Source organism: Branchiostoma belcheri, unplaced genomic scaffold, assembly GCF_001625305.1.
Source record: "Branchiostoma belcheri isolate BF01 breed outbred unplaced genomic scaffold, Haploidv18h27 scaffold12, whole genome shotgun sequence".
Lineage (NCBI taxonomy): Eukaryota > Metazoa > Chordata > Leptocardii > Amphioxiformes > Branchiostomatidae > Branchiostoma > Branchiostoma belcheri.
In genome coordinates, this window is record NW_017802602.1 from 2185968 (window position 1) to 2210313 (window position 24346).

A 24346-nucleotide genomic window follows, 5' to 3' on the forward strand; every position below is an offset into this window, starting at 1 on the left:
AATGCATGCTATAGTCTGTGGTAAGTGTATGTACTAGATGGGTTATTGCACAATATACATGTAGTAAGGTCTGGTCAGTTGCACCAAAATTTAATCGTTGTAGATGTGTATATGTCTTCAACACTTCACACCAGTAATAAAATGTTTTATCAAGTGATGTCATCTTGATTATACCGATTAAGAAATACATTGTAAAAAGTATAATTGTTTTATCAGCAAAAATATTGTTGTTATTTCTTGACCAGTGGGTTTTAAAAATTGCATATATGGGTATTTCTTCCATTATAATGCATGACAAATTTACAATCAGAAAATGCTTATTAACTGCTCTTCTTTACAAATGACAACAATTTGGACAATTTTGTTCGTAGTTTCTCTAAAACTATATACAGCACAAGTTTACGTTCATTTTGCATCAATGGTATTAAAATTCTGCATTCAAGTTGAGGCAGGAAACTATCAGAGACACTAGAGTTTCGAAATTTCTCAAAAAGTTAAAAATCTAACATTATGTCATTCTGAATTTCAGAATCTAATGAAATATGGTAATTTTTAAGTTCAGTGTTCCCTTAAAACTGATTTTGCAAAGACAGAATGCTGAAAATACATAATACTAAGTATTCCACTTCTGATTACTAGTATATTTTTAAAGGCAGTTAGGTAGGAAAATTTTGGAGTTAAGATTTACATGTAAGTCTTTTTTTGTTTGCACATATGCTGAGAGCTTTACTTATGGCACAGTGTAACAGCACCCTCTATTAAATTTCAATGGCACTGCAGGTTGAGTGTAAAGTAACTTCCACAGAAGATATATTGCTCTTCAAAGCACCAAGTTTCCTGAGAGGCACCAACATGCTGAAAAGGATGCACACCTTATAGTTGGGGGGGGGGGGAGGAAATCTTAAAAACAATCGTTTAGAGGAAAAGGAGACAAGATAAAATACATTTTGTAGCCAAACAAACTTACTTTTTACAAATAGTGTTTGTTTAAGTCTCCTATCATCAAATTTCGATCCTTTCAACAACTGATTTTGGCACAGGACATGGCAATAAATTTGAACATTTTCAAAATTTCACTTCGACCAATCAGGTTCGAGGTTCTCCCCTCTTGACCAATCATCAATCAGTAATCCTGGGGCGGGGCTCCAACAGCCTCATGCTGTTGCCTAGCAGCCATCGCCATGGCGAACGCGTCCTGACCCCCCTGGTCAGGTGACTTAGCCGGGGAGGCTGGTTGGTTGTTAGGCGTCGCCCCTGACGACGTCGGTCGCTGGGGACTGGCTGACGTCCGGTTGGGGTTCTGGGAGCCATCTTTCTTAGGGGACGCGTCTTGGAGCATCTTGAGTAGGAACTGCTTGTCTTTCCCCTCCTGGAGTGATAGGGATAAAAATCACTTTGTTTCACTTGACATTGTAAGGATTTTGGATACTGAACAAGACTATTTCTTGAGAGGGGTGAAAGAAGCTATTTACATTAGGGTCCACCACCCTTCACTTTATTAAACCGCGACGGGGGCCGACATCGTCTACCAGATACCTGTTGACATTACACTTCAAAGAAGCCACATGACAAGCCTCACTGGGTCAGTCTACTGAGGAAGACCAGAGTGACTGGTCGAAAGCTCTCTGAGGTGAGAGAACTTTTTTGTGTTAGATCTAAAGTTTTAACTCTAAACAAGTCATGTAACTACAAACACAGATGAACCTTCATGACATGATAATGGCTTAGGGACTGTACGATATTTACCGGGGAGGGGGGGCCGGTCGTCCGGGGGTAGCGTAAAAAATTTTTTCCTAGGCCCTCGCCCCAGGTCAAAAAATTTTTTCCTAGGCCCTCCCCCCGCCTCAAAAAAATTTTCCTTAGGCCCTCCCCCCGGTGTGAATCATAGAGAGTGAAATTTCGTATGGGGAGGACGAGATTTTGATTGAAAATTTTCCCCGCATGAAGCGCCGAAGGCGCTAGCCATCGCGCCGCACGCGCCACTAGAGCCCGAGTAGGCCCGGCTTTTGGGCGGGGGGGGGGGCATGTCCCCCCCGGAAAAAATTTGAATTTCAACCCATGTTTTGCATGTTGAGGGGCAAATTTGGCAGCACAAATTTCGCTGGTACATCGAGCTATTAAGTCAGTAACATTACGGTCAGTCAGTGTAATCGAAATAAATCTAGCCTACCTTTCGTCCACGAACTTCTTCCGCGTCAATTTTATTACAAACAGGGAAACAATATTGCCAAGTTACGTGTTGTTTTCAATTAACTTTGGAGGGACATAGATATAAATGTTAAAATAGTCCTTGGTTAAAAAAAATACCAAATTAATCCGTCGACATGTCCGACATCCACGCCGAGAAGTTTGAGCGAGTTGCGAGGCGGGTCACCTTTGGCGACGCACACACACCACTGGGAAGGGTGCGTTGAACGGCGAAAATTAATTTTCAAAATCTTCCGACAAGCCTTCCCTACATTTTTGATCGGTATCGTTTCGATAGCCGCGATTGACACGACTTTAATCCATGTAATTTGGCTGTGTAGTCCAGTTTCGCCGATTCTGGCGAAAATGCAAGATTTTGAAGAGGACTGTGGGAGATTTGGGCGAATACATTTATTTTGATAGGGATGGATATTATTGGAACGTAAAATTCTGCCGATTCCAATGACCGGCAAATCGCTACGATATGTATTGGACAGACGTTAATCATGTTTTGAAAGTGTGTAAAAATGTTGTAGAGTTAAAGGGATCTTGGAAAACATTTTTACCTAGGCCCTCCCCCAAATTAAAATATTTTTTCCTAGGCCCTCCCCCCGGCTCAAATTTTTTTCCTAGGCCCTCCCCCCTCAGACGACCGGCCCTCCCCCCCCGGTAAATATCGTACAGTCCCTTACCTCTGAGATCTGGTGCTTGAGACGTTCCACGAGGATCTTGTGGCTGGCTGACAGCTTTGCATAGTAGTACACCAACAAGCTGGGGAGAAAGGGAGTGGTTATATAGGAAAACACACACACAATCATAGGACAAAATAGAGAATGATATCAATCAAATGCATGTACCAGTATGTATGATGTTTGTATGATACTGCCAATGATGATGTATGTACAAACTAAAACATAACACGCACAAAAAATTAGCCTACAGCTGCTTTTTCTGTGTCTTCTAAGTCTCACCATAGGATGCACATGCCTGCCCCTTTTGTCTACAAAGAGTACTTTCAATGAAATTCCCAAGAAGTCTTACCATGTAAGATGCACAAGACAATTACATGATTGTATGCCTGCCCATTTTGAAGAAAACTCTCACTGATATTCAAAAAGTCTTAAAAGAAGATGCACATTCAAGACAAAATCCTGCCCGTTCATCTAGAAGAGTACTTTGAATTAAATTATAATAAAGAAATATCAGTCTCACCATAAGATGCAGACCACGAATGCCCTGCAGTAGCCGGACCCGATGACATCCACCACTTCTTTGATCCAGCTCAGGTTGGCCTGGCGCGACCACACGTCCAGCAGGTTCAACACAGACTGGTAACTGTTAGCCAGGCCCCTGGGGAAACAAGTGTGAGAGGCTAGGGGTTATGCACAGTACTGTTACAGTAGCTTAGTTATTGCTGTCACAGTGTCAGCGATATCTTTTAAGTCTACTGACACTGTGACAGCAATAACTAAGCTAGCGGCAGACCCCAGGCCTACAGAAAAAAAAAAAACCCAGGGTTATCAGCAAGAGTTAACACACTCTGGTAACTTAGCCAGGCCCCTATAGGGAAACAATGTGGGAGGGTTTATCTACAGCCTAAAGAACTTATCACTTACATGTATGTACAGTAGCCATATAAGGGTTCACTTACAGTACACTACAGTTATCACACTCTGGTAACTGTTAGCTAGGCCCCTACAGAAATAACATGTGGGGGGTTATCCACTGTAGACTAGAGGTTCAACACACTCTGGCAACTGTTAGCCAGGCCCCTGGGGAGAAACAAAGTTTTAGAGGATATACACAGTGGACTTATATATATATATATATCACTTACACTACACTAAAGAGTTATCACTGACAGTACACTAAAGGTTATCACTCTGCAGAAACAAGGTGTGGGGGGCTATCAGTAGTAGACTAGTGGATCACAGAAACACACACACATGCAGAGATAGAATTAAAAGTATCAAGTATCTGAGCAAACAATTTAGTAAAAGCATGACATACCTAAAAGGTCCACAGTCAGTTGAGGGCTTGATTCTGAAACAAAATCAGAAAGACATAAATATTCAGTAACGTCTAACCCTCATAAAGTCGGGAAAAATAGATGCTAAAAGAGATAGATAGATAGAGAGTAAGTAATCGAACTGGCTTGGCTATCTCCGTCTATAGTACATGACTGTATTATGTTAAGAGACCTAACATCCAGGCCCTATCTATTTACAATGGTTAGCATAATTATTACTTACGCGAAGATGCTGTAGCCCACGGCTGCCAGTGCGATGAAGAACGTGAGTAGGAGGATGGTGAGGAAGATGGTGGTGGCCTGAGCTGCTCGCCACGCTTTGCTCGATGCTCGACAGTTCATCAATACACTGATCTGTGCGGGGACAGAGTCAAACTTAGTCAAGCTACCACCTGTCAGAGGTAGGCAACTGCAGTCGCAAGCCACATTAGAAAAGTCCCGTCCAATTTTACCTACTTGTAGTTAAGACCCTGTCCCAGGCAGGCAACTGTCTTCCCCAGCCAGAGGACACTTTTTGTCAGGGCACTCAGATCTTTCTCAGCAGGCAATATTGATTGAAAGAAGCACCCAGCCCAGAAACATTACCACAGGTGTAAACTACAGACTTAGTGTAATTTTCAGGTTAACACCATCATGGTAAATTGTACTAAAAGACAGATGTAATAAATCAAAATCTTGAACAGATATACATCAGTGCAACACACACACACACACACACATGTATATAATAATTTTATATTATGTTATGGGATGATTCAACTTTGACAATCCAGTTTTACTGCCCTAGAATCTTGACTCACCCTTTTGACATAGAAGAAGACGAAGAGTTTGAACATGCAGATGATCGGCAGCAGTGGGGAGAAGAACGCCCCCAACCTGTCAGGAGAGGAAGTGCAGCAACATTCAGTACAGTACATTATACATAACTAATTAGGGTCTACATAACGTCCAATCCACAAATAGTATACCCACCTCTACTAACAAAAAACATGAAATTCTTTGATGAAATGTAGTAAGTTACCAAGCTCAATCCTGATGCGTAAAACATATATGCCATAATCCTTGGTTTCTTAAGTGCAGCATATTTTTCTTGAAGATAACGTTATTCCTCCTACCTAACCTTCATCAGGGAGAACAAGGTAAAAGTACCAGCTTCATATGTGATATTTACCAATCCGTAGTTTCCAAATGTGTTGGAAAATATATCATTAGTCTGCAACGGGCAAAATTCTGATGCAACGTTGACCAAACATAAAATGAAAACTGAGAAATGCTGGCTTCATGCAGGCGCAGTATGTTTTGCCGATCTGCTGTGCAGCACACACTTACAAGCAGAGCCCCTGTGCATAGATATACATTGTACATAATTATAGTTACATACAAACATAGTACATGTATTACATAACATACACACATGTATACATGATATGCCGTTCCTTACCAGCAGAGCCCCTGTGCGTAAATGAGATCCAGCACATTACGAGCGATGTCGAACTCTGGCTTCCCCAGGTTCTTACAGCAACACTTAGTAAACAGACTGGAGGGGGAGGAATAGGAACAGGTGGTTGGATTCCATTCTGCTGTTTTACTAGACTGAGTATATATAAACAGTTATAGAACAGTCACAGATGCCATATGGAGATGTCTAAGTTCACTGATACTCACATGTAATTCATTTTAAAGTTGTTTTCTAAATGTCAATGATGTCCAATACTTTATGACAACATCAAAGCTTTTTAATCACATTTGTTACAAAATTTTTTCTTGGCCAGTATCTGTCACCCAAATCATACTAACTTTACTTTACTTTATCCAGCTGCTTTACTTTATTTGTCACCCTAATGCCCCCAAAAAATGATCATTTACTTCTGAATATCTTCCCAGAAAATTTCATGTTTTGGAAAAAAAATGCTGCCCAGTTGTACAACTCACTTCCTGATGAACTCGGAGATGAAAGTGGTCAGCAGCAGGAAAACGAAGTCCACCAGGACCAGACGGTAAATCTCCTGTCCCACGTACGTCTCCCAACACGCCTGGACATGGAAACAACAAATACTTAGTCTATTAGTGGCAATAGCCTAATCTCTAAGCAGATTCTGTAGGACACAGGGGAGTGTGTTGGCCATCTGTAACCATTTTCTGCCCCATGATGGCTTATTGGATGCTGCCTGGCCAATTTGAATCTACTGTCTTGTTAAGTCACCCAAAGACTCTGCTTGGAGATCTGAGCAATAGCCCATACCTGGGTTGAAATCACAACCTGCATGTGTTATTGCAGGTAAAATTGGGGCTGTGCACGCATTTCTGATGTCTACCTGCACCTATTACCGACTGGTGTAGAATATTAGATGATGAACATTAAAGAAGATATCTGCAAACTGAAGCTTCAAAAGGCTGACCCACAGGACAGAATCAGCTGGAGAGCAGCAATCAGGCCAGGGCGACATTCCACGTCCAACCCTCGAGCAACGGGGACCATGAGACGTTAAACGGATAGTGAGTGTGTGAGTGTGGCAATGGTTTCTGAACAGAAAATGATGCCGTAAACTCACCAGGTTGCTGGCGTCGCCGCTGATTTTGTTGAGCCAGAACCACAGTAGCACAACCAGGATGGCCCACTTCAGCAGGATGGTTCTGGACAGAAATACAAAAACTTGACATCAACAATTGCAAGTCATTTTTTTTACTTGTTCTAGACAGGTATGAAAATAAGCGGATATAGAGTGGCAGAATTATGCAATTCAACTGAAGATACTGCGATCAATTATCATACTGGTGCAAAAAAAAGTCCTGGAGAAGGACAGCAAGCTTTGTTTCCAATCTGTTTCAAATCCAAAGGTTTGTGCCAAGGATACTTGTACCTCTCAAATACTATTACCAGGGTACAAGAAATACAGAATATTTTTAATTTAACTACTAATCTTAAAAAAATAAAACCTAGTCATCACATAGTTATTAAAATAAAACCTAGTCATCACTTAGTTATTAAAATAAAACCTAGTCATCACTTAGTTATTAACTTAAAGATAAAACCTAGTCATCACTTAGAAATCTGCTATTATTTCAACATTATCACAACAGCGAAGAAATGTCCTAAGCACCTGAATATGCTGATGTAGAGCTCATGCCTTGGGTACTTGTACTTCTCCAGAAAACTACCAAAAAATTACTCTCCAAGCAGAGGTTTGGGTTATTTTATGTTTTTTTTTTTTGTGAAAGAAAAATTCCAATGCAAAAAAAGAAACCCCGATAGAAAAGTGTAAAAACACACAAAAAACAACCCCAAACCCAACCCTCTGCTTGGAGAGTACAAAAAATGCCTTAGACTTTAGGGTTTCTCACCTGAAGATGCTGATGTAGAGCTCGTGCCGTGGGTACTTGTACTTCTCAATGCTGCCCAGGATGCTGAATGCGAAGGGCAGGAGGAAGTTGATAGCCGAGATGCAGAGAGGCATCGCCAGGAGACGCAGGGCGTCCGTCGCGCTTCCGGCCGCAAGGTTCTGGAGAGGAGAGGACAACACAATGTTTCTTTTATTAGGCCATGTTGATTTGATTATATGGATGACATCCTCTGGGAACCCCAAAACTGATGCGCGCGTGCGAATAAAAAAAAAAAGTTTTGCAAAAAAAAAGTTGCCTTCATTATGAAATCTACGTGGTCATGAAGGTTGAACAAATGACACAGAGTATGGTATGGCGAATAATCTACCCTTCAAATTAATTTCTTTACATTTTCGTCTTTTTTGTTTGATTTTGGCATTCTACCACAATGGTATCGTTTTCCAACATTTTTTGTTTGCAATTTACGGTATATATTTGCTCATTTTGCAACTGTTTTGTACGATTGTATGGTTAAAACTTTTTTTTTTGGAAACGGCCAAAAATTCATGCGCGCGTGGATGTCATCCATATAATCAAATCAACATGGCCTTACATGTATGTTTACCTTTGCCGGAGGAAATCATAATTTTTTTTGCTTTGTTTTTTCCTCTTCTTCTTCTCAGTCAATGACCTGGACCAGATGTCTGTCACCATGGTAACTAGTGCTGTAGCAGACACCTTGAGGTGTTGGGCTACATACATGTATTGTAGCAGGACAGAGCTTAGCCTAGAGGAGGTTGCTCACCACATATTATAATGAATGTGTGTGAGTAACAATGAATAGAGCAGTAGTTTGTAAGGCTAGGTAAACATCATGCAATTGCTTTGCAAATGTTACTTTTCCAGGTGTATCTTAATTTTCAGACAGATGGTCTTTGAAAGGTACAAAAGCTGAGCACTAACGTCACTGATTGCTTGGATGATCGTTGTGTTCAGCCTATCTGCGATGAAGAAGACGAGGTAACACGATCCGCCCAGCATGGCGAAGTACAGCAGCCAGGTACAGATGCGAGTCATCACCCGGCAGCACCGCTGGCCTCCAGTCAGCTCCTGTGCCTGCTTGTGGGTCTCTGCTAGTAATTCCTACAGGGGGGAGGAAAAGGTTGGCGATTTACGAGATTTGCAACACAAACCAACGAACATACCAACTTGGTGTTGACAGTTGACTGTAGGAGGGTGCTGTAGCAGTGTACGGGTGACCCGGGGGTGCAGTATGTGTCTTCCTACCTGGGATGCACCAGCTCACATGTCAGGTTCAAAATCAGTGTGTTTTTGCTGCATTTAGTTGTCTTACCATGACTTTTAGTTTGCATTCAACAGCTACTTGTTATCAGAATGGTGACATTGTTGATCAGATTCTGTTAAAAGGAGTAGAAGTTGTTTTTCTTTTCTATTAGTAATCAGACAATTACAAAATCATGTGGCTTGCTGAAGGGAATGGTGAGTTCATGTATGGTACAATCATGTTTTTTATTATTGACTACAACTCAAACATACACAAGCCACTGAAACACTCTCATACACCCCCATCAAAGAGCTAAACAAGCCAGTAAATCGTCAGAATCTGGTAAGTTGACCGTACCACAATCTCTGTGTAGACGCTCTTGTGCCTGAGCTTGGCCGCCTCCTTCTCCGTGATGCCGAAGTCCCAGGATGTGAAGATCTTGGCGACAAACTGGCTCTTCACGAAGCTGGCCTCCACGTAGTTCGTCCGGAAGGATGAAGACATTCTGGGAGCAACACAAGAAAAATAGACATTTTATAATTGGTAACTAAAATATTTTATTGAAGCTTTTTTTCCTCCTGTCTGTATCTTCATCAATGCAAAATGAAGATACAAATGTATGCTCAATGCTCAATGTGCACCAAAGCTAGGTTTTAATTTACAGTCCTGGTTTTTTTAAACGTAACAGTATCAATTTTGGACACTAGGGCAGCCAGCACTGGGCAACTCACCTCTGGCTGGTTGGGAACGTATATAAGGAGGAAGTACATTGAATATATTGGCCTACATTGTAGATAATTATAAATGTACAATGTCTTGAGGCAGTATAAGTATCATGTATTGACCTAGATAAAAGTATAAGGAGGAAGTGGCCTAGATATACCTGTCAGATATAACCCCTTTAGGCAGTATATTATATAAGGAGGAAGTACATAATTTAATGTATATTAATGTATTGGCCTAGACATACAGATATTGTAGCATATGACACACCCACCTGTTTAAAGTTAAAACTTTTGGTCCAACACAAAGAAATGTTCTCACATAGAGCTTTCGACCAGTCACTCTGGTCTTCCTAAGTAGACTGACCCAGTGAGACTTGTCATGTGGCTTCACTTAAGTGTGGCGTCAACACTGGGTTTACCAGATACCATGACAGATAAAAGTATTTCCAGCCTTGCGTCATCAGGACATGACATAAGCATTAGAACACGCACCTGTGTACAAGTATGATGAGGCAGAGTAGGAAGTACCCCCCTCCCGCACACAGGTTTCTCGCTCATTAAAGCCACCAGCCCAGCTAAGTGTATGTCACTTATTCTAAATTACTTAGAGAAAAGTGTGCAGATAATTTAAACATATGAAATCTGTACCTGTGCACGAGTATGATGAGGCAGAGTAGGAAGTACCCCCCTCCGGCACACAGGTAGGCCAGCTGCATGTTGTACATTAACCCTGGGTTCTGTTTGATCGTAGTGTTGGTGTAGTAGCCATAGTACAGCTCTGTGTTTTCAAACCAACCCTGGAGGGGGGGGGCAAAAGAATTATAGCAATTTAATATTTACACAACAGCAAGCATTGTGACTACTACTTCTGATTCAGAAGTGAAACTCTACCTCGAATGAAAGCTCATATGCCGGTAGAATCCATAGAGTTTGAGCTTTGTTCCAACACAAAAAGTAAACTCACCAAAATTTTCGATCAATCTCGTCAACCTTCGTGTGATACGTGATGCACTCTCTGACTCTCTGGAAGTTGGAAATGCGATGATGTCAGGAGCGCATTAAATGGAGTCTTCCCGACACTTTTGAAGATGCACTCCTGACATCATTACGTTTCCGACTTTCGGAGAGTCACAAGTCACAAGTATGCCTGCAAGTGTTTAACTCACCGCCCCTATGAGCAGCTATATAAATATCCCTGTAAAGTTAGCGTCCTTGTAAGAGAGGCTCGGCTGGTACACCAGCTCTATCCCAGTGTGAGTGGATCAAACATGATAGTCTAGTCTTATGTAGCTTGTACTTACCTGGTAGTATACTTAATACTTACTGTTACAGTACCAAACTGGACAGATGTGTTACTGGTTTACCATCATTGCAAAACAACTGTAAAACGCCCATGAGCAAACCTGTAAGTCTGGTCTTAGCTTGTAAAAATGGTGTGTTATCTGTGTGTTACTAGCTATGCCAAACAAGTGTTTAACTCACTGCGCCAGTGAGCAGCTCTATCCCTGTGAAGCTAGCGTTGTTGACAGTCGGGCTCGGCTGGTACACCAGCTGTGGGATCGTGATGAAGCCGAAACTCAGCACGAATAACGGAACATTCAGCAGGAACAACGTCTTCAAGAAGATGAAGTAAGACAAGATGCCGGTGCCGAAGAAACCCTCGATCTTCTTGAGGTGGCTGCGCCACAGGACGAAGATGTAGCGAAGCTCGGCGATCTTGCTTAAGAAGTGTCGCCACGCCTGTTGGGTAGGGAAAGGAAAGAAATAATTTTTTCAATATTTACTCAAAATAATGTAATAATTATAATCATCAATACAATGGTGGAAAAAGATAAGAAATGGTTCAATGGGTTATCATATGATATAAATTATATATTAACAACAAGAGACAAAAATGAAATCTGTATCAGTCTGCATCTGTATAGCAGGTACAATTGACCTGTGGCGTAACACACCAGCTTCGCAGGCACGCGGCGCAGCGGCAGCTACTTATATTACACTGAACCACCTGTTACACTTAACCTCCACAAATCTAATTAACAGTACTTGGTGGCAGTGAGTTCCACTCTATGATACATGTAGTTCTAGGGATGGCAGCATCACCCATCTATATAGGCACTCAACTTTGCATCAGTGTCTAAGGATCACTTTAAAGAGAAACCTGACCACCAACCAGCTAATTAAATTTGTACAAAACAGCCATTATTTCGATAAGATGTGAGAAAGCAGGTCCAACTTACATAGGTCAGGTTGGAACACCAGATGGTGCACTTTCCCACTTTCTTTTCCTTCCTCTTTTTCGATTCCCTCTCCACTCGGTCCCTAGAAGGCAGGAAAATAATAAAAAAAATTTTTTAATTAGTCTGTTAGAATGGCATTGTGCTTGTGGGAATAACCAGGCCCTGAATATGACCAGGGTCTGTCTCCTGTGCCCCAAGAGACTGACATGATTTTGCCTCAAAAGATTTCCTCAGAGGATAGATTGACTTCAAGCGCTAAATGTTCTGGTTGCATGCCAACAACTAAAATTTAAAACTCCATTCTTGTGCCCTGTAACAGTATACGGCCTGCCTGGCTTGTCAAATTGTCCTGGGAACAGGGTTTTGTCAGTCTATTTGATGCATTGGCAAACATTGTTACGCAACAGTCAAGTACTAGTGGGCAGAGTGGACTAGCCCCCTGTTGTTACACTGTAGTGATTGCACAAATGTGTGGCCTAAGGGCTAAAGAAACAGAGATGGGCACAGACCTACATGTATGCACCACAGGGTTAAAAAATGTGACAGGATAATTTGGCCTTCATTCTTGTCAAATTGTCCTGGGAACAGTGTTTTGTCAGTCTATTTGATGCATAATTGCCAAACGGCTATGCAACAGTCAGACTACCCCCTGCTGTAGTGGTTGCACAAAATTTAATGTGTGGCCTAAGGGCTAAAGAAACGGAGATAGGCACAGACCTATGCACCACAGGTGCAAGAAGGAACTTATTATAATAAACAAACTTTCAGAGGGTTAAAAACTAAGTCAGAGACAAATAAAAAGCCTCATGCTCACCTGACTTTCCTCTTAGCAGACATCCCTGAGGCCATCCCTTTGATTGCTTCCTCCCTCCGCAGCCTATTGTATAAATTGTATATTGAGTGATGTTTCTAACATTTGTAATTTCTTGTACAATAGACGTTCACAATCAAATGTACTCAGCTTTTATGTGAACAGCACGATTGTGTACAAAATGTTTGTAAGTTTGTTTGAACTATTCTTTATTCATGAGAAGCTCAAATTGGCCCCCCTTTTATTACACAAGTGAGAGCTGGCATATGGTTTGTGTCTGTTCGTTTTGTCCATTTTTCATTTCTGTTACAACTTTAAAGAGTCTCTTACAGTAAGACAAAGTTGGGGCCATGTATGTGTCTGGTGGTAGCATAGACTGTTGCAGACATGGTGACCATCGCAAATTGCAAGAAACAATGAAGAAAAGAGACCTGGCAGCCTCCGTATCCTCCATCAGATCCTCATCTGCGATGATCTCGTCTGCGATGTACGCTGTCGGACTCATCACTGCTTCGTGCGCCGACGGACCCGCCCGCAAGGTGGGGTGTCGCGACTTTCGACGCCGCATGCTCGACCTTTTCCGCAAGACCTGGTCCTCGGACATGCTGGCAGCTACGTGAGCGTAGGAACGTCCCAATGTACCTGATGGTTGAAAAACAAAGTATTCAGTGAAGAAGGAAGAATAACAAGACCTGAATACAGTCAAACCTCTACAAGTGACCACCTCTACATAAGGACTTATGAGCTGGTCAATGTGACCACACACTTTTTGCACACCATATTGGCACAAGCATTAAGAATCTTGTCTGTGGTTTGAAACAACCCACATAGACCTGATTATGTCCACCCTGAGTGATCTTCTTGGTGTCACTGAGTTTTGACTGTACACAAGTCAATAGTAAATCTATCATGCACAATGTGTATAAATTACCACTGTGCAGCAATGTGTGTGTATAACCTCCCTAAAGTACCTGGTCAAAAAACCGAGAGTTTGATAAAGTACACTTCAACAGTAAGAGGCCCTACATGTAGATGTGCTACTCAAATGCTTGCAAATCTTTCCACACCATATGATTGACGTCATACATGTAAACATAAACAGTTTGAGCCACTCCTGAAACACTTTAAATTTCTTTCATCTAAATCTAGACTAGAGGCCACGGCCAGCCATCAAAATTCCAATGGCACTGGGGTTGCAATCCTTATTTACTAGAGGGCAATATATGCCATTGAACTGAATGATCAAGATCTCACAAGAGACCACCATAAGAATTAAAAGAGGAGTAACATGCCCTACCAGTCATGTTAAAAGCTGCCCAAACCATCAGTTCTCAATTAGGTTGTATGGGTACATGTACATGTACTTACCAACTGATGTTTTACTGGTGCACCACATTTTCTTTGCCTGAGCTATGTGATAGAAATGTTCTGTTCTAGATACTGCACCCAGGTAAACTGACATCGTATCTTGGTGGAAAACTGTGGCTGAACAAATGTCGCATAATCAAATGTGCTTCCATTCAGCACTTCTTCATCTAATTATGGTAAGATTACAAACTAGATTTTCGACCAACCGTGATTTGGTTAGCAACCCATTTTTGCTGGTGGTTTTATACGAGGTGCAAAATGTCAAATGATGACTGAGATCAAAGGTGTTTTAGGGGGTGATTTTGAATCTTATCTTTTTTATTAGTCAGTAAACTGCCATATGCCTATGATATGGTGTGGAGGTACGTATACTGTATAATGTAGCTGGTAAGTACACTGTGCATTGAGAACTGTTAGACCATCAATTTGTTACAATGTTACTTTTTAATAAGAAACATACTTTTTATGATAAAAAAGTAACATGAAATTGGACCTTCTGTGAGAAAGACTAAAAGATTCAGAAACTTTGAAAACATTCAAACTGGATGTAACTGACACGGAAATTGACAGACCGATGTACAAAGTTAACAAATAAATCTGACATGTAAATGACAGGGAAATACTGAGAAAGCTCAAACTTAAAAACAAAAAACTTTCAAAACATCCAATTAAATGTAACTGAAACTGAAACTGGCATACAAGCAAAAAAGACGTTGAACAAAAAAAAAAATTAGAAAACAGAAAGACAGACAGCTACATTGTGCAAACCTTCTAAAGAGTCGTCGGATGCTGTGCAACATTCAGTCAGTGCAATTGTCCAGCAAGGCAGAGCAAAACGAAAAAAAAATTAAAAAATCAGACTGGTGCATCTACATCTAGCTAGTATTTGCTACATAGAGGAAAAATATAGCAGCTTTGAAAAGTATGCAAAAAGGTATGTTATTATAATAAGTGAACTAAAATTGAATTAAACAACTGTAACAATACCTGATTTTTTAAGTTTTGCTATTATGTTCAAGGGACTGGTAAACGGAAAGATCATAAAATGTAAGAGAGAGCATCTATTACATGTGCCTAGAAAATAATTGACAACTGTTCTTTTTTACATAAATATAACTGGCCTGAAAATTTTTATTTTCAGCATTTTTGTATTTCTCATCGTCGTTATTCATCGTTTTAAAAGAAACTTGCTCCCTTACCGATCCGTTTGCTGGGTAGTTGGTCGGCGATGTTTCCCCCCCTGCCCCCTCCGTACTCCTGCCTGTATCTGTCCCGCCAGTATTCTTCCTGATCATCATCGTCATAGTAACCATCGGTGTAGGATCCGCGGCGGTCCACGTCTACTCGCACGTCGTTCACCGTGTGTCTGTCCCCTCTCCTGTCGTTATAGTCATCTTCATAGCCTTGGTTCACTGCAGAGGAAATTTGACATGTTATTTTCAATGTGCAACTACAATATATTATATCGCATCAGGGATATAGGGATTTTCTTTTACACAACTAGTAATGTCTCTTACCTTGCTTAAGTTTCGATGTATTAGATAAAGCGCCTTTCCCAAGGGCACAAGTCCGGTCATGTCATTAATTGTTAACTTCAGGGTCCTGTGCCAAACCATTACACCAGACAATGCATACAGGGGGCTAAGCACAGTACACATACATGTAGTTTCATGACAAATCTGTAGAAACACTAATAACTCTAATGATATGCTACACTACATCTATTGTTTACAAACGGAAGTACACATTGGGCTATGCTATCATTGAGTCTATCGTTTCTTCCTTCTTTTTAAAACAGGTGTATACAAACTCACAGAGTGTACATCCTTGTTATACAGTATTGTCAATGATACGTATTAAGAATAATATTGGAGATGAACCTACTAGTGGCCCATGGGATTATGAATCAGTTCGATGAATTCTGAAATAATTCGACGCTGAAACCTTGAGTGTGAATGGGGTCTAAGGGGGCATTCAATCAGGTGGTCCTTAATGCAGAGCTGTGGTCACTTGTGCAGGTTTAACTGACTTTTGGAGTTATTGACTGAACTGTGCTGGGTCCTAGTAGGCCATTAACCATTACCCCACACAACACCACTTATAATAAAATGGAGAAGAACTTACTGTGGCCCATGGGAATGGTCTCCACCCCAGGTGGGTATGGTGGGTAGTCCGGCTGGGTGTAGCCGTCATCATCATAGTCATCTCCGCTGTAGGAGTCGTGTTGGTAGCCCCTGTTCTGGTATGCCATGGCTGACCCCTACACCGTGCCTCTCTTTCCAAGAGACTCTCCGGGCTTGCTTTGAGTCACACCTTGTTCAGTTCTTCACCTGTAAAGACAAAATCAGAAACACCACAATCAGAAAGATGGTACGAGTAAAACCAGTCACATCAAGATCTTTTTTTTTGTGTGGTTCGGACACCTTGTAAGGATAATTCTGGTATGCCATGGTACCCTCTTCACTGTTCCTCTCTCTCTATAAGACTCCCTGGACCAGGATTTTAGCTAGGAGGGTGTCTCGGTGTACTCCTTGTACTAAAAAAAACAATAAATTGATGGACTCCCTACTTTTTGGTACGACACCCTAAAGATGCCCTAAGCCCTTACTTAAAAGATACAAAAATGATGTCGTAACAAAGGCAAAAAAACTTGCAATTGGCTGCAGCCTGACTGTATTCCTCAAAATTTGCACATCAAAATGCAGGAAGTACGTAGTGTTTTAAGCATTACGTATTTCAAAAAAGGCCCCACAACAAGCTTGTGCCTGCACCGCTTGCCAAAAATCCAAGCTACTGTAAGTAAAAGCCTGCCCTGGACTAATGTTTTGCGTCGCACCTATTCCAGCTTTTCACCTGTAAGAAAAACAGCCGGTCCATTTTATTTTGTCGCGGCCGCACTTAGAGAAATATTTATCCAGGGTGTTGCTGTGTTGTTGTACGAGTGTTGCCTCTCGTTGGCGAGTTAATAGCCTGAGACCAACAGGTCATGTTACATCCTTCTGAAACGCTTTCGGCGGATTAAGGGGTCAACATAAGTTGTCGTCAGGGCAAATGCAATTTTCTATGAAAAGGTGCTTAGCCTAATACTTACTGTATTAGCACTTTTTCATAGAAAATTGAAATTTGCCAGAATTTTTTAAGGATAGTGTGGCAAGACTGAAGACAAGGACTCATATCTTTCAGCGAATTAAGGGGTGACGGTCACGTTAAGTATAGTTGTCAGGGCAAGTCAGCACTTTTTCCTAGAAAACTGTAGTTTTCCAGAATTTTCTAGGATAATATGGCAAGACTATAGGGTTAAAGACCTTCTCTCCCAGTGGATTATGGTGTCACCTAATATAATAGCTGTTAGGGAATGAAATGCGTTAAAAAAAGCACTTTATTCCTAGAAAATTATAGTTGTTGCCAGAATTTTTAATGAACTATGTGACAAGTCTGTTGGCAAATAACCAATACTACTGGTAGGCCACAAGTAAGCTAATTTGCTTGAATTGATTAGATTAATTGATCGTTTGTGTTAGAAACCAATAATTTATTGATTTACTACCACAAATCTAACTCATTGACATTAATAACTTATTCCTCAGACAATGTAAAGATGTTGAAATTAAATAGATGTCAATAGAAGCTTAGTACCAGCAATTAGTCCATCAAAATTTGTTCCTAAAAATAAAGAAAATGGCGTTTCATAGGACCAAGATTGCAAAATTTTCCCTTATCCCTTGGTGCTCGACATGACATTACGTCAAACAAAATTGAGACGACAGAATAGAATTTCAGGCTGGCTGGAACACTGGTCACAGAGAGAATGATTAACAGGTGGTTGTTTTTTTACACCATCTTGAATTTCTCAAGTTCCTAGAAAGGCCGCCAAATCTTTGCAGAAAAACAAGCAATTCACAGGATGTTAGGCTTATGACATCATCAGAACAGTAACACAACACTGGTACATGTAACTTGTAAGTCTAATTGTCACGTAGGCATCTGGGTTTTTTTTTTCAAAAAAATTGCAAATTTCTATTTTTCTTGACATCTAATATTACTGTTATACCAAACAAATGAATCTATGTGTATGTCACAACACATGACGTCATCGATCACACTGGATATCAGGTTACATTTTGTACATCAGGAGATGGTAACCCGACACCCGGTACGTGTGTGTTTGTGTGCTAACACCAGCATGTTGTGTCAGAGCCCCAAAACAAACAGAGTCCGTATGTACCAGGCACAGCGGCTTCACTCTGGGTCACTACAATATCTGGATAGGTGGTCATTTATTATAGACAGGATTCTTAACACACACATACACACACACACATGCACACACACACACACACACACACACACACACAAATACACACACACACACATACACACACACACATGCACACACAAACACACACACACACACACACACAGACAGACATGCACACACAAATACACACACACACACATGCACACACAAACACACATGCACACGCAAAAACACACATACACACACACACATGCTTGTGTTAATGGGAAAAATTATCTAACTAAAGGGACCACCAAAAGTTAGTCACAATGGGCACTGGTGGCCATTTTGTGTACATGTATATGTACATGTAAAGATATGGTCAGTAACTTGACTTGTAAAGGTTTGACTTCTAAAAACCACTTGGGCACTTGTGTAAAATCCTGACAACAAACAGAGTCCGTATGTTCGAGGTACAGCGGCTTATTCTAGGTCACCACACCGTAGGAATCCACTCGAAAGGATAATTCACAGCAACGCAAAACACACAACAGTTACTGAACAGTTTTCAGGTGCCACTAACTTCTAATTTAGCTTAGACTACTAAAAAAATCTAAAAGGTGAAAAAATCATTTGAAATTTCCAGGATGTGGCCCTAATCTAAATATAAAATCTTTGGAATTCACTGATCTGAGTCATAATGCCCACAGGCTATTGATGAGTATACCTCAATAAAAGCAAAACAAAGTACTGTGAAAACTATCGAAAAAGCCCACTTGGGACCATTAAAATCTTGTCTTTTTGGACAGGTGGTCACTAACTACATTGTAATTATCTAAATTCTAAGAGACCACAAAAAGTGGCTACATTGGCATGCAGGAAGTCCTTATGTAGAGGTGGTCACTTGTACAGGTTTGACGTGCTAAAAACTTGTCGTAACTTTTTGAGTTCTTGAGTGTAACCAACCAACCAACTAAAACCAGCCCTGCAAAAGACATAACGTCCCTGGTTTAGGTTATGAGCCCTGCCAGTACCCTAAACTGCAGCTGACCTGTTGTACGTTGACAGCCCAACAAAACAAAGTCTGTTGTCTGATAAATATTTAAACATGGAGACTGGGAGGCATACAAAAATAGACCAGACAATTACTGAAAACAGTCAGGGTTGAAATAGTATTGTCTGATCACACCTTCAGGCAAACATACTTACACTGTTACAGAATATGAGAAGATGCACCTTTAGGCTAATTTGAGTTTTAGTAGTCAACATTTGTCCAGTACAATGTACTTGCAAAGTTGCATGGAAATTTTACCAATACTTATATAAGTAGATATTAGTGCATTAAGAGCATATATATGTAACGTTATATGTATAAGTACAACTGTATATTTAGGCTGCTTCAAGGGAAACAAAACAATGTGGCAAGATGGCTTTTACTAAGTTGTAGACAGTGCAACCACCTGTATGATTCTTTATACCTCCTGTAATTTCAAAACAGTAGTGGCACACCCATATTTTGCTTTTGAAAATAATACAAACGGTATGTAATTAAGTCTCCTGGCTCTCGGAATTTGAACCAGCACCAAACCCAGACCACCAGCTCGCGAACCCAACACATGTACACTAACCGCAAGGCCAAAAGGTCCAGACCTTTTAGACTGGCCAGTTGACGGGGCTTGAACCCCTGGGTGTAACACTTTTATTTTCAAACCTGTCTTGTCTGTGACCTGGCTCTCAGAATTCGAACCTGCGACAAACCCAGGCCACCAGCTCATGAACCAAACACACAACCCACAAGGCCAAAAGGTCCGGACCTTTTAGACTGTCCAGTTGGTGGTGCTTGAACCCCAGTGAAATACTTTCATTTTCAAACCTGTCATGTCTGTATCGCGAGCTTGAACAACAGCCCCAGGCTACAGACTAATTTATGAGGCGCCAATTTCGTGCACATGCATATACCACGTTGTAATACACAAAATGTTGACATATAGGCTCTACATGGTACTTTGGGCTAGTTGACTTGAAAAGGTAAGGCACAAATTTATGTGTACTTGACAGTAATTATGCTGTAAACCTGCTCAAGTGTGGAATTGACTAGCTTGAGGTGATGTCAGGTCATTACTGTTTCTGTGATCTTTCACTTTCGTGGCATACAGTCACGACATACTCATAGTGGTGACAAAGCAGTCAACGTTTTAGTTTAACTTTAAAATCTATGAGTTAAACGTTACTTGTGTTGTAGAAAAAAGTAGTACATGTAGTATACTGTGATCAACCTTATTAGCAATGGGCTAACAGTTGGTTATTGGTTACAGCATTAATTTTAAACAGCAGGGAGAAGGGTAAAGGTGTTCTCTCACATTATCATGTCTGTTACTTGTATGTGTTTGAAGAAATACAATACTGGACTGGAGTTGTACAGTCAAAAAGTTAGGAAAGTCAAACTTCTTGTGTTGGAAATTACAATTCAAATAGCCAATGATTACTATATAATGACTTCTCCCAACACAGATGAAATTTCAAGATAAAATGCAAGTCTTGTAATTATGTTACCTTGTTGACAAGAGTTGACTTGTTCCTGCATCGACTCCAGAGTGATAGATAAATAATACATGTACTAGTAGCTATTTTCTCTCATTAAGCTGTTAAAGTACGCTGCAACTTGGATAAACAAACACCCAGAGTTTCCATGACTTCACCAGACTTGACGAAAGTTGACCCTTTCCTGTACTGACCCAATCGGTAAACATACCTGTAATTATTTCACCTTGTTGACTCGGTAATGAATTAATTTAGATAGATAATGGCTATGATGCAACTTGGATGAACAAAGGCCCAGAGTTTCCATTATTTCACCAGACTTCACCATGGCCAGATTTGACCCTTTCCTGTACTGACCCCCATAGGTACACATACCTGTGTTACAAAGCCTCAGGTGCCAAAGTACAGGTGAACAATACACGGAAGGAATACCTCCGTCACCTAACACACAATAGGGCTTCGAAATTACATTTGTCTGAGCTCAATGCTTTGTTGTCACGTCCACTAATTTAGTTAGTTTAAAAGTATTCTGGTTCTGGTCACTTTAAAAGGTGACAGCTTGTGATTATGAGCCAGTTTTACCCTAAGACTTCACATTCATAATCATATTATGATGTTTTACCACTTTCTATTTTGATCATGTATTTCAGTGGAGTATTTCTTGTCACGTCCACTAAAGTTAGTTTAAAAGTATTCTGGTCGCTTGAATTGAAAGGGTGACAGAAGCCTGGGTTTTATGACATATGAGTTCACAATTACTAACCATAGAGTTACACCACTTTCTATTTCAGCACGTACATGTACTCAGTCAAGTATTTTATGTGTTTTTCAAAAGTCTAATCTACTGGAACAAATGCAAATTTCTTGCATGGATAAACAAACAACTAGCAACTAGGAGACAGCAATAAATAATTGTAGCCAGTGGGTTAGGGAATTTCACAGTCAAACCCCTGTACTTAAAGACCACCTGGCCAAATTGTAACCACCTGTTGATCCGAACCCTTATTTATAGATTTTTTTCAAGTTGACACAAGCATTATTTTAAGAATCTGCTCTATATATACTATAGTGTCCATCTGTCCAGATGAGTGGTGTTCTTGGGCACTTTTGACAGTTATATGTTTGTTTGACGTCATATTTTTGTGATTTCTCACATCGTTTTAACTGGGTTGTTTTTGGTCTGAGAGTTATAACAACCATGTGTAGGCTGCAGCTTATTTCACAACATTCATCCAAATTCTTGCTGCCTGAGTCAAGTAAAATATGGTTTAGCAGTAACCCAAGGAGGATGAGTACAAAGTAAGTTAAACCCAGCTTCAGTTAATGGGATGAAGGGATGACACTCAAAGGAACAATGGTCAAAAGAAAAAATGTTGTCTTGGCGTGTGAGCTGTCAGCTTTCCTGTAAGGTTCAGGATGAATAATTATTCAGTTTTCATGAAGGTATCAGAAGCAGTCTTTGTCACAAACACTGCGTCTTGATCAAAAGTGAAATTAAACAGGGGAATTATAAGACCCCACCTTATGCCCACATGTGTCAGGTGTCACATCTTAAGAAGATTACATGCATGATAAGACAGCCCAGGTGCGTGTCAAGAACCGTCTTTAAGTTATCTCCAGGTTTGTTTGGGTTCCATAAGTAGAGCATGGCGTCAACTAGAGACTGGATACTTCTAGTTCAGGTACTCTCAGGCCCTGGAAAAAAATGCTGCTGTGTTTCCTGTTTCAGTCCTGAAAAAATTTGGGTCAGTACATGTAACTAATTGTAAGTAGGGGTTATCAAGGTGTGGACAATCTCTGGTTTAATTTCACTTTTGATCAAGGTGCAGTGTTTGTTACTCTCCAAGCAGAAATGTTACCTTTTCTATTTCTATTTCTAATTATGACTGTTGTGAAATATTAGATCACAGCCGAGCTTGTGGTTGTTGGAACTCTGAGACTGAAAACGATTTAAACTTTTTCTTACAAGCAAGTCACCTGCAAATACTCATTTAACTGTAAACTATAATATGTAACTACAAATGTATAATATGTGACCGTCCTTTTTGGGAGAATTATGGGAGCTAGAACCACTAGCTACTGTATGATGACAACATTGGAAAACTATACTAGTATTTTACCCAATGGCAGTTGTCACAATAACAACCTTGGCTAAAAATAGTATTTTCTAGCCTGAGGCTACAATCATGATAATAATACCTATGGTTTTATATTCTTAAAGGCTCCAATGACAGTTAACTGAGATGACCTTGGCAATGCCATTATTGTTCTTCCCGTGTTTGTTTTGGAATTGAACATCAGAAAATTATGATTGATGACCATAATACCTAATAGTAATTATTATTATTATTTATTATTATTTATTATTTATTGAAATTGCGACGAAGACAATACAGTGTGGACACAAGGCAGCTAATCAGCTGATGGCGTGACCACATACATAGAATATACATACATACATACAATATACATGTCAAACAGCAAATAGTAATAATAATAATGTGCAGGAAAATTATGAGTGACAGCTTTTTGGCATGACCCTTGGGTAATAAAGACATTTTATCCCATATTGTCATCACATTAAACAAGAAAATGAGCTCAGCACACGCATCGTCTCTTGACACTCATCAATTTTAGATCTCTTTCATTTCAGACTTTCATGATACTAATACTTACATGTACTAATAAGTAATTATTTAGTCTTACTAGATGATCCTAGATGCATTTCGGCTGCACACGTTGGTACTACAAATGCTGCAATTATGCGGATTTCCGCATGTTTTAAGCATACAAACAGTCTTTTCATGCATGCATGATAATGATTCAACAGCACAACGGAAGACTTGTTGAAATACGATCACAACACAACACCCCCTGAGATGTCCTTGCCGTATTCAAGGGAGCAATTTTGTGCAATCGACAACTCGGGTACCGGCAAATATGAAACTTCAGTTCTCTAGTTGCCACCTTTTAAATCGAAAATATCCAGCCTATCAGTATGGTTCTAACAATACGCAGAATAACAACGTCAAATTCTACGCAAAGCCATTGTGTACCAAGTACGAGCAAGACCACGACAGAGCCTTTTGTGTGTGTGCGATCATCAAGAGAGAAAGACTACTGACTTGGCCAAGCCGCCATTCAACAACACAGCTCGCCACACTGCTGATCCTGAAAATCGCAACAACACAACATCGATGTAGCGTTACGTTGTAGCAACGGGGCTATTTTCCCACCACGATCGCCACATTTAGAGCTAAAACCAAGCCTTACCTGGCTAGCTAGACTCCCATGCCGGCCTCCTGTAGCTTGAAGCTTCGCGCTGTGTCCGAATTCGTAAAGTATTCGTGACGGAAATGGCAGCAGACACCCGATAACTGTGCCCGCGTCAGCTTCGCTTAGCACTCCACTTCCTGGTGTTGCAAATCGTATGTAGGGCGACAGGGACACAGGACAGGGGGCGGGGCCTGGCGTCACGTGGCGTTGTGACGTCACATTACGCCAGGTAGAGGTGACTTGTCACACCTTGACGTACGCCACACCCTGTCCTTCTGAGAAGGCAGCAACACTAGAAGTCACGACGCAAAGTTCTATAAATAAAT

General features: G+C 40.6%; 1 protein-coding gene across 1 annotated transcript; it reads right to left on the minus strand.

The window, feature by feature from the left end:
• Nucleotides 1–1123: 1123 nt before the first annotated feature.
• Nucleotides 1124–24291, minus strand: LOC109462653 (transmembrane channel-like protein 5). The gene is made up of 20 exons (XM_019759213.1): nucleotides 24018–24291; nucleotides 16091–16296; nucleotides 15166–15378; nucleotides 13030–13240; nucleotides 12602–12664; nucleotides 11788–11869; nucleotides 11030–11287; nucleotides 10196–10344; nucleotides 9180–9327; nucleotides 8501–8680; nucleotides 7559–7716; nucleotides 6769–6850; nucleotides 6149–6249; nucleotides 5658–5753; nucleotides 5017–5092; nucleotides 4440–4570; nucleotides 4198–4230; nucleotides 3400–3537; nucleotides 2880–2958; nucleotides 1124–1369 (listed from the first exon to the last, which is right to left on the minus strand). Exons 2-20 carry the CDS (start codon nucleotides 16215–16217, stop codon nucleotides 1124–1126), a joined length of 2571 nt encoding a protein of 856 aa, XP_019614772.1. The 5' UTR covers nucleotides 16218–16296; nucleotides 24018–24291.
• Between the last annotated feature and the right edge of the window lie 55 nt (nucleotides 24292–24346).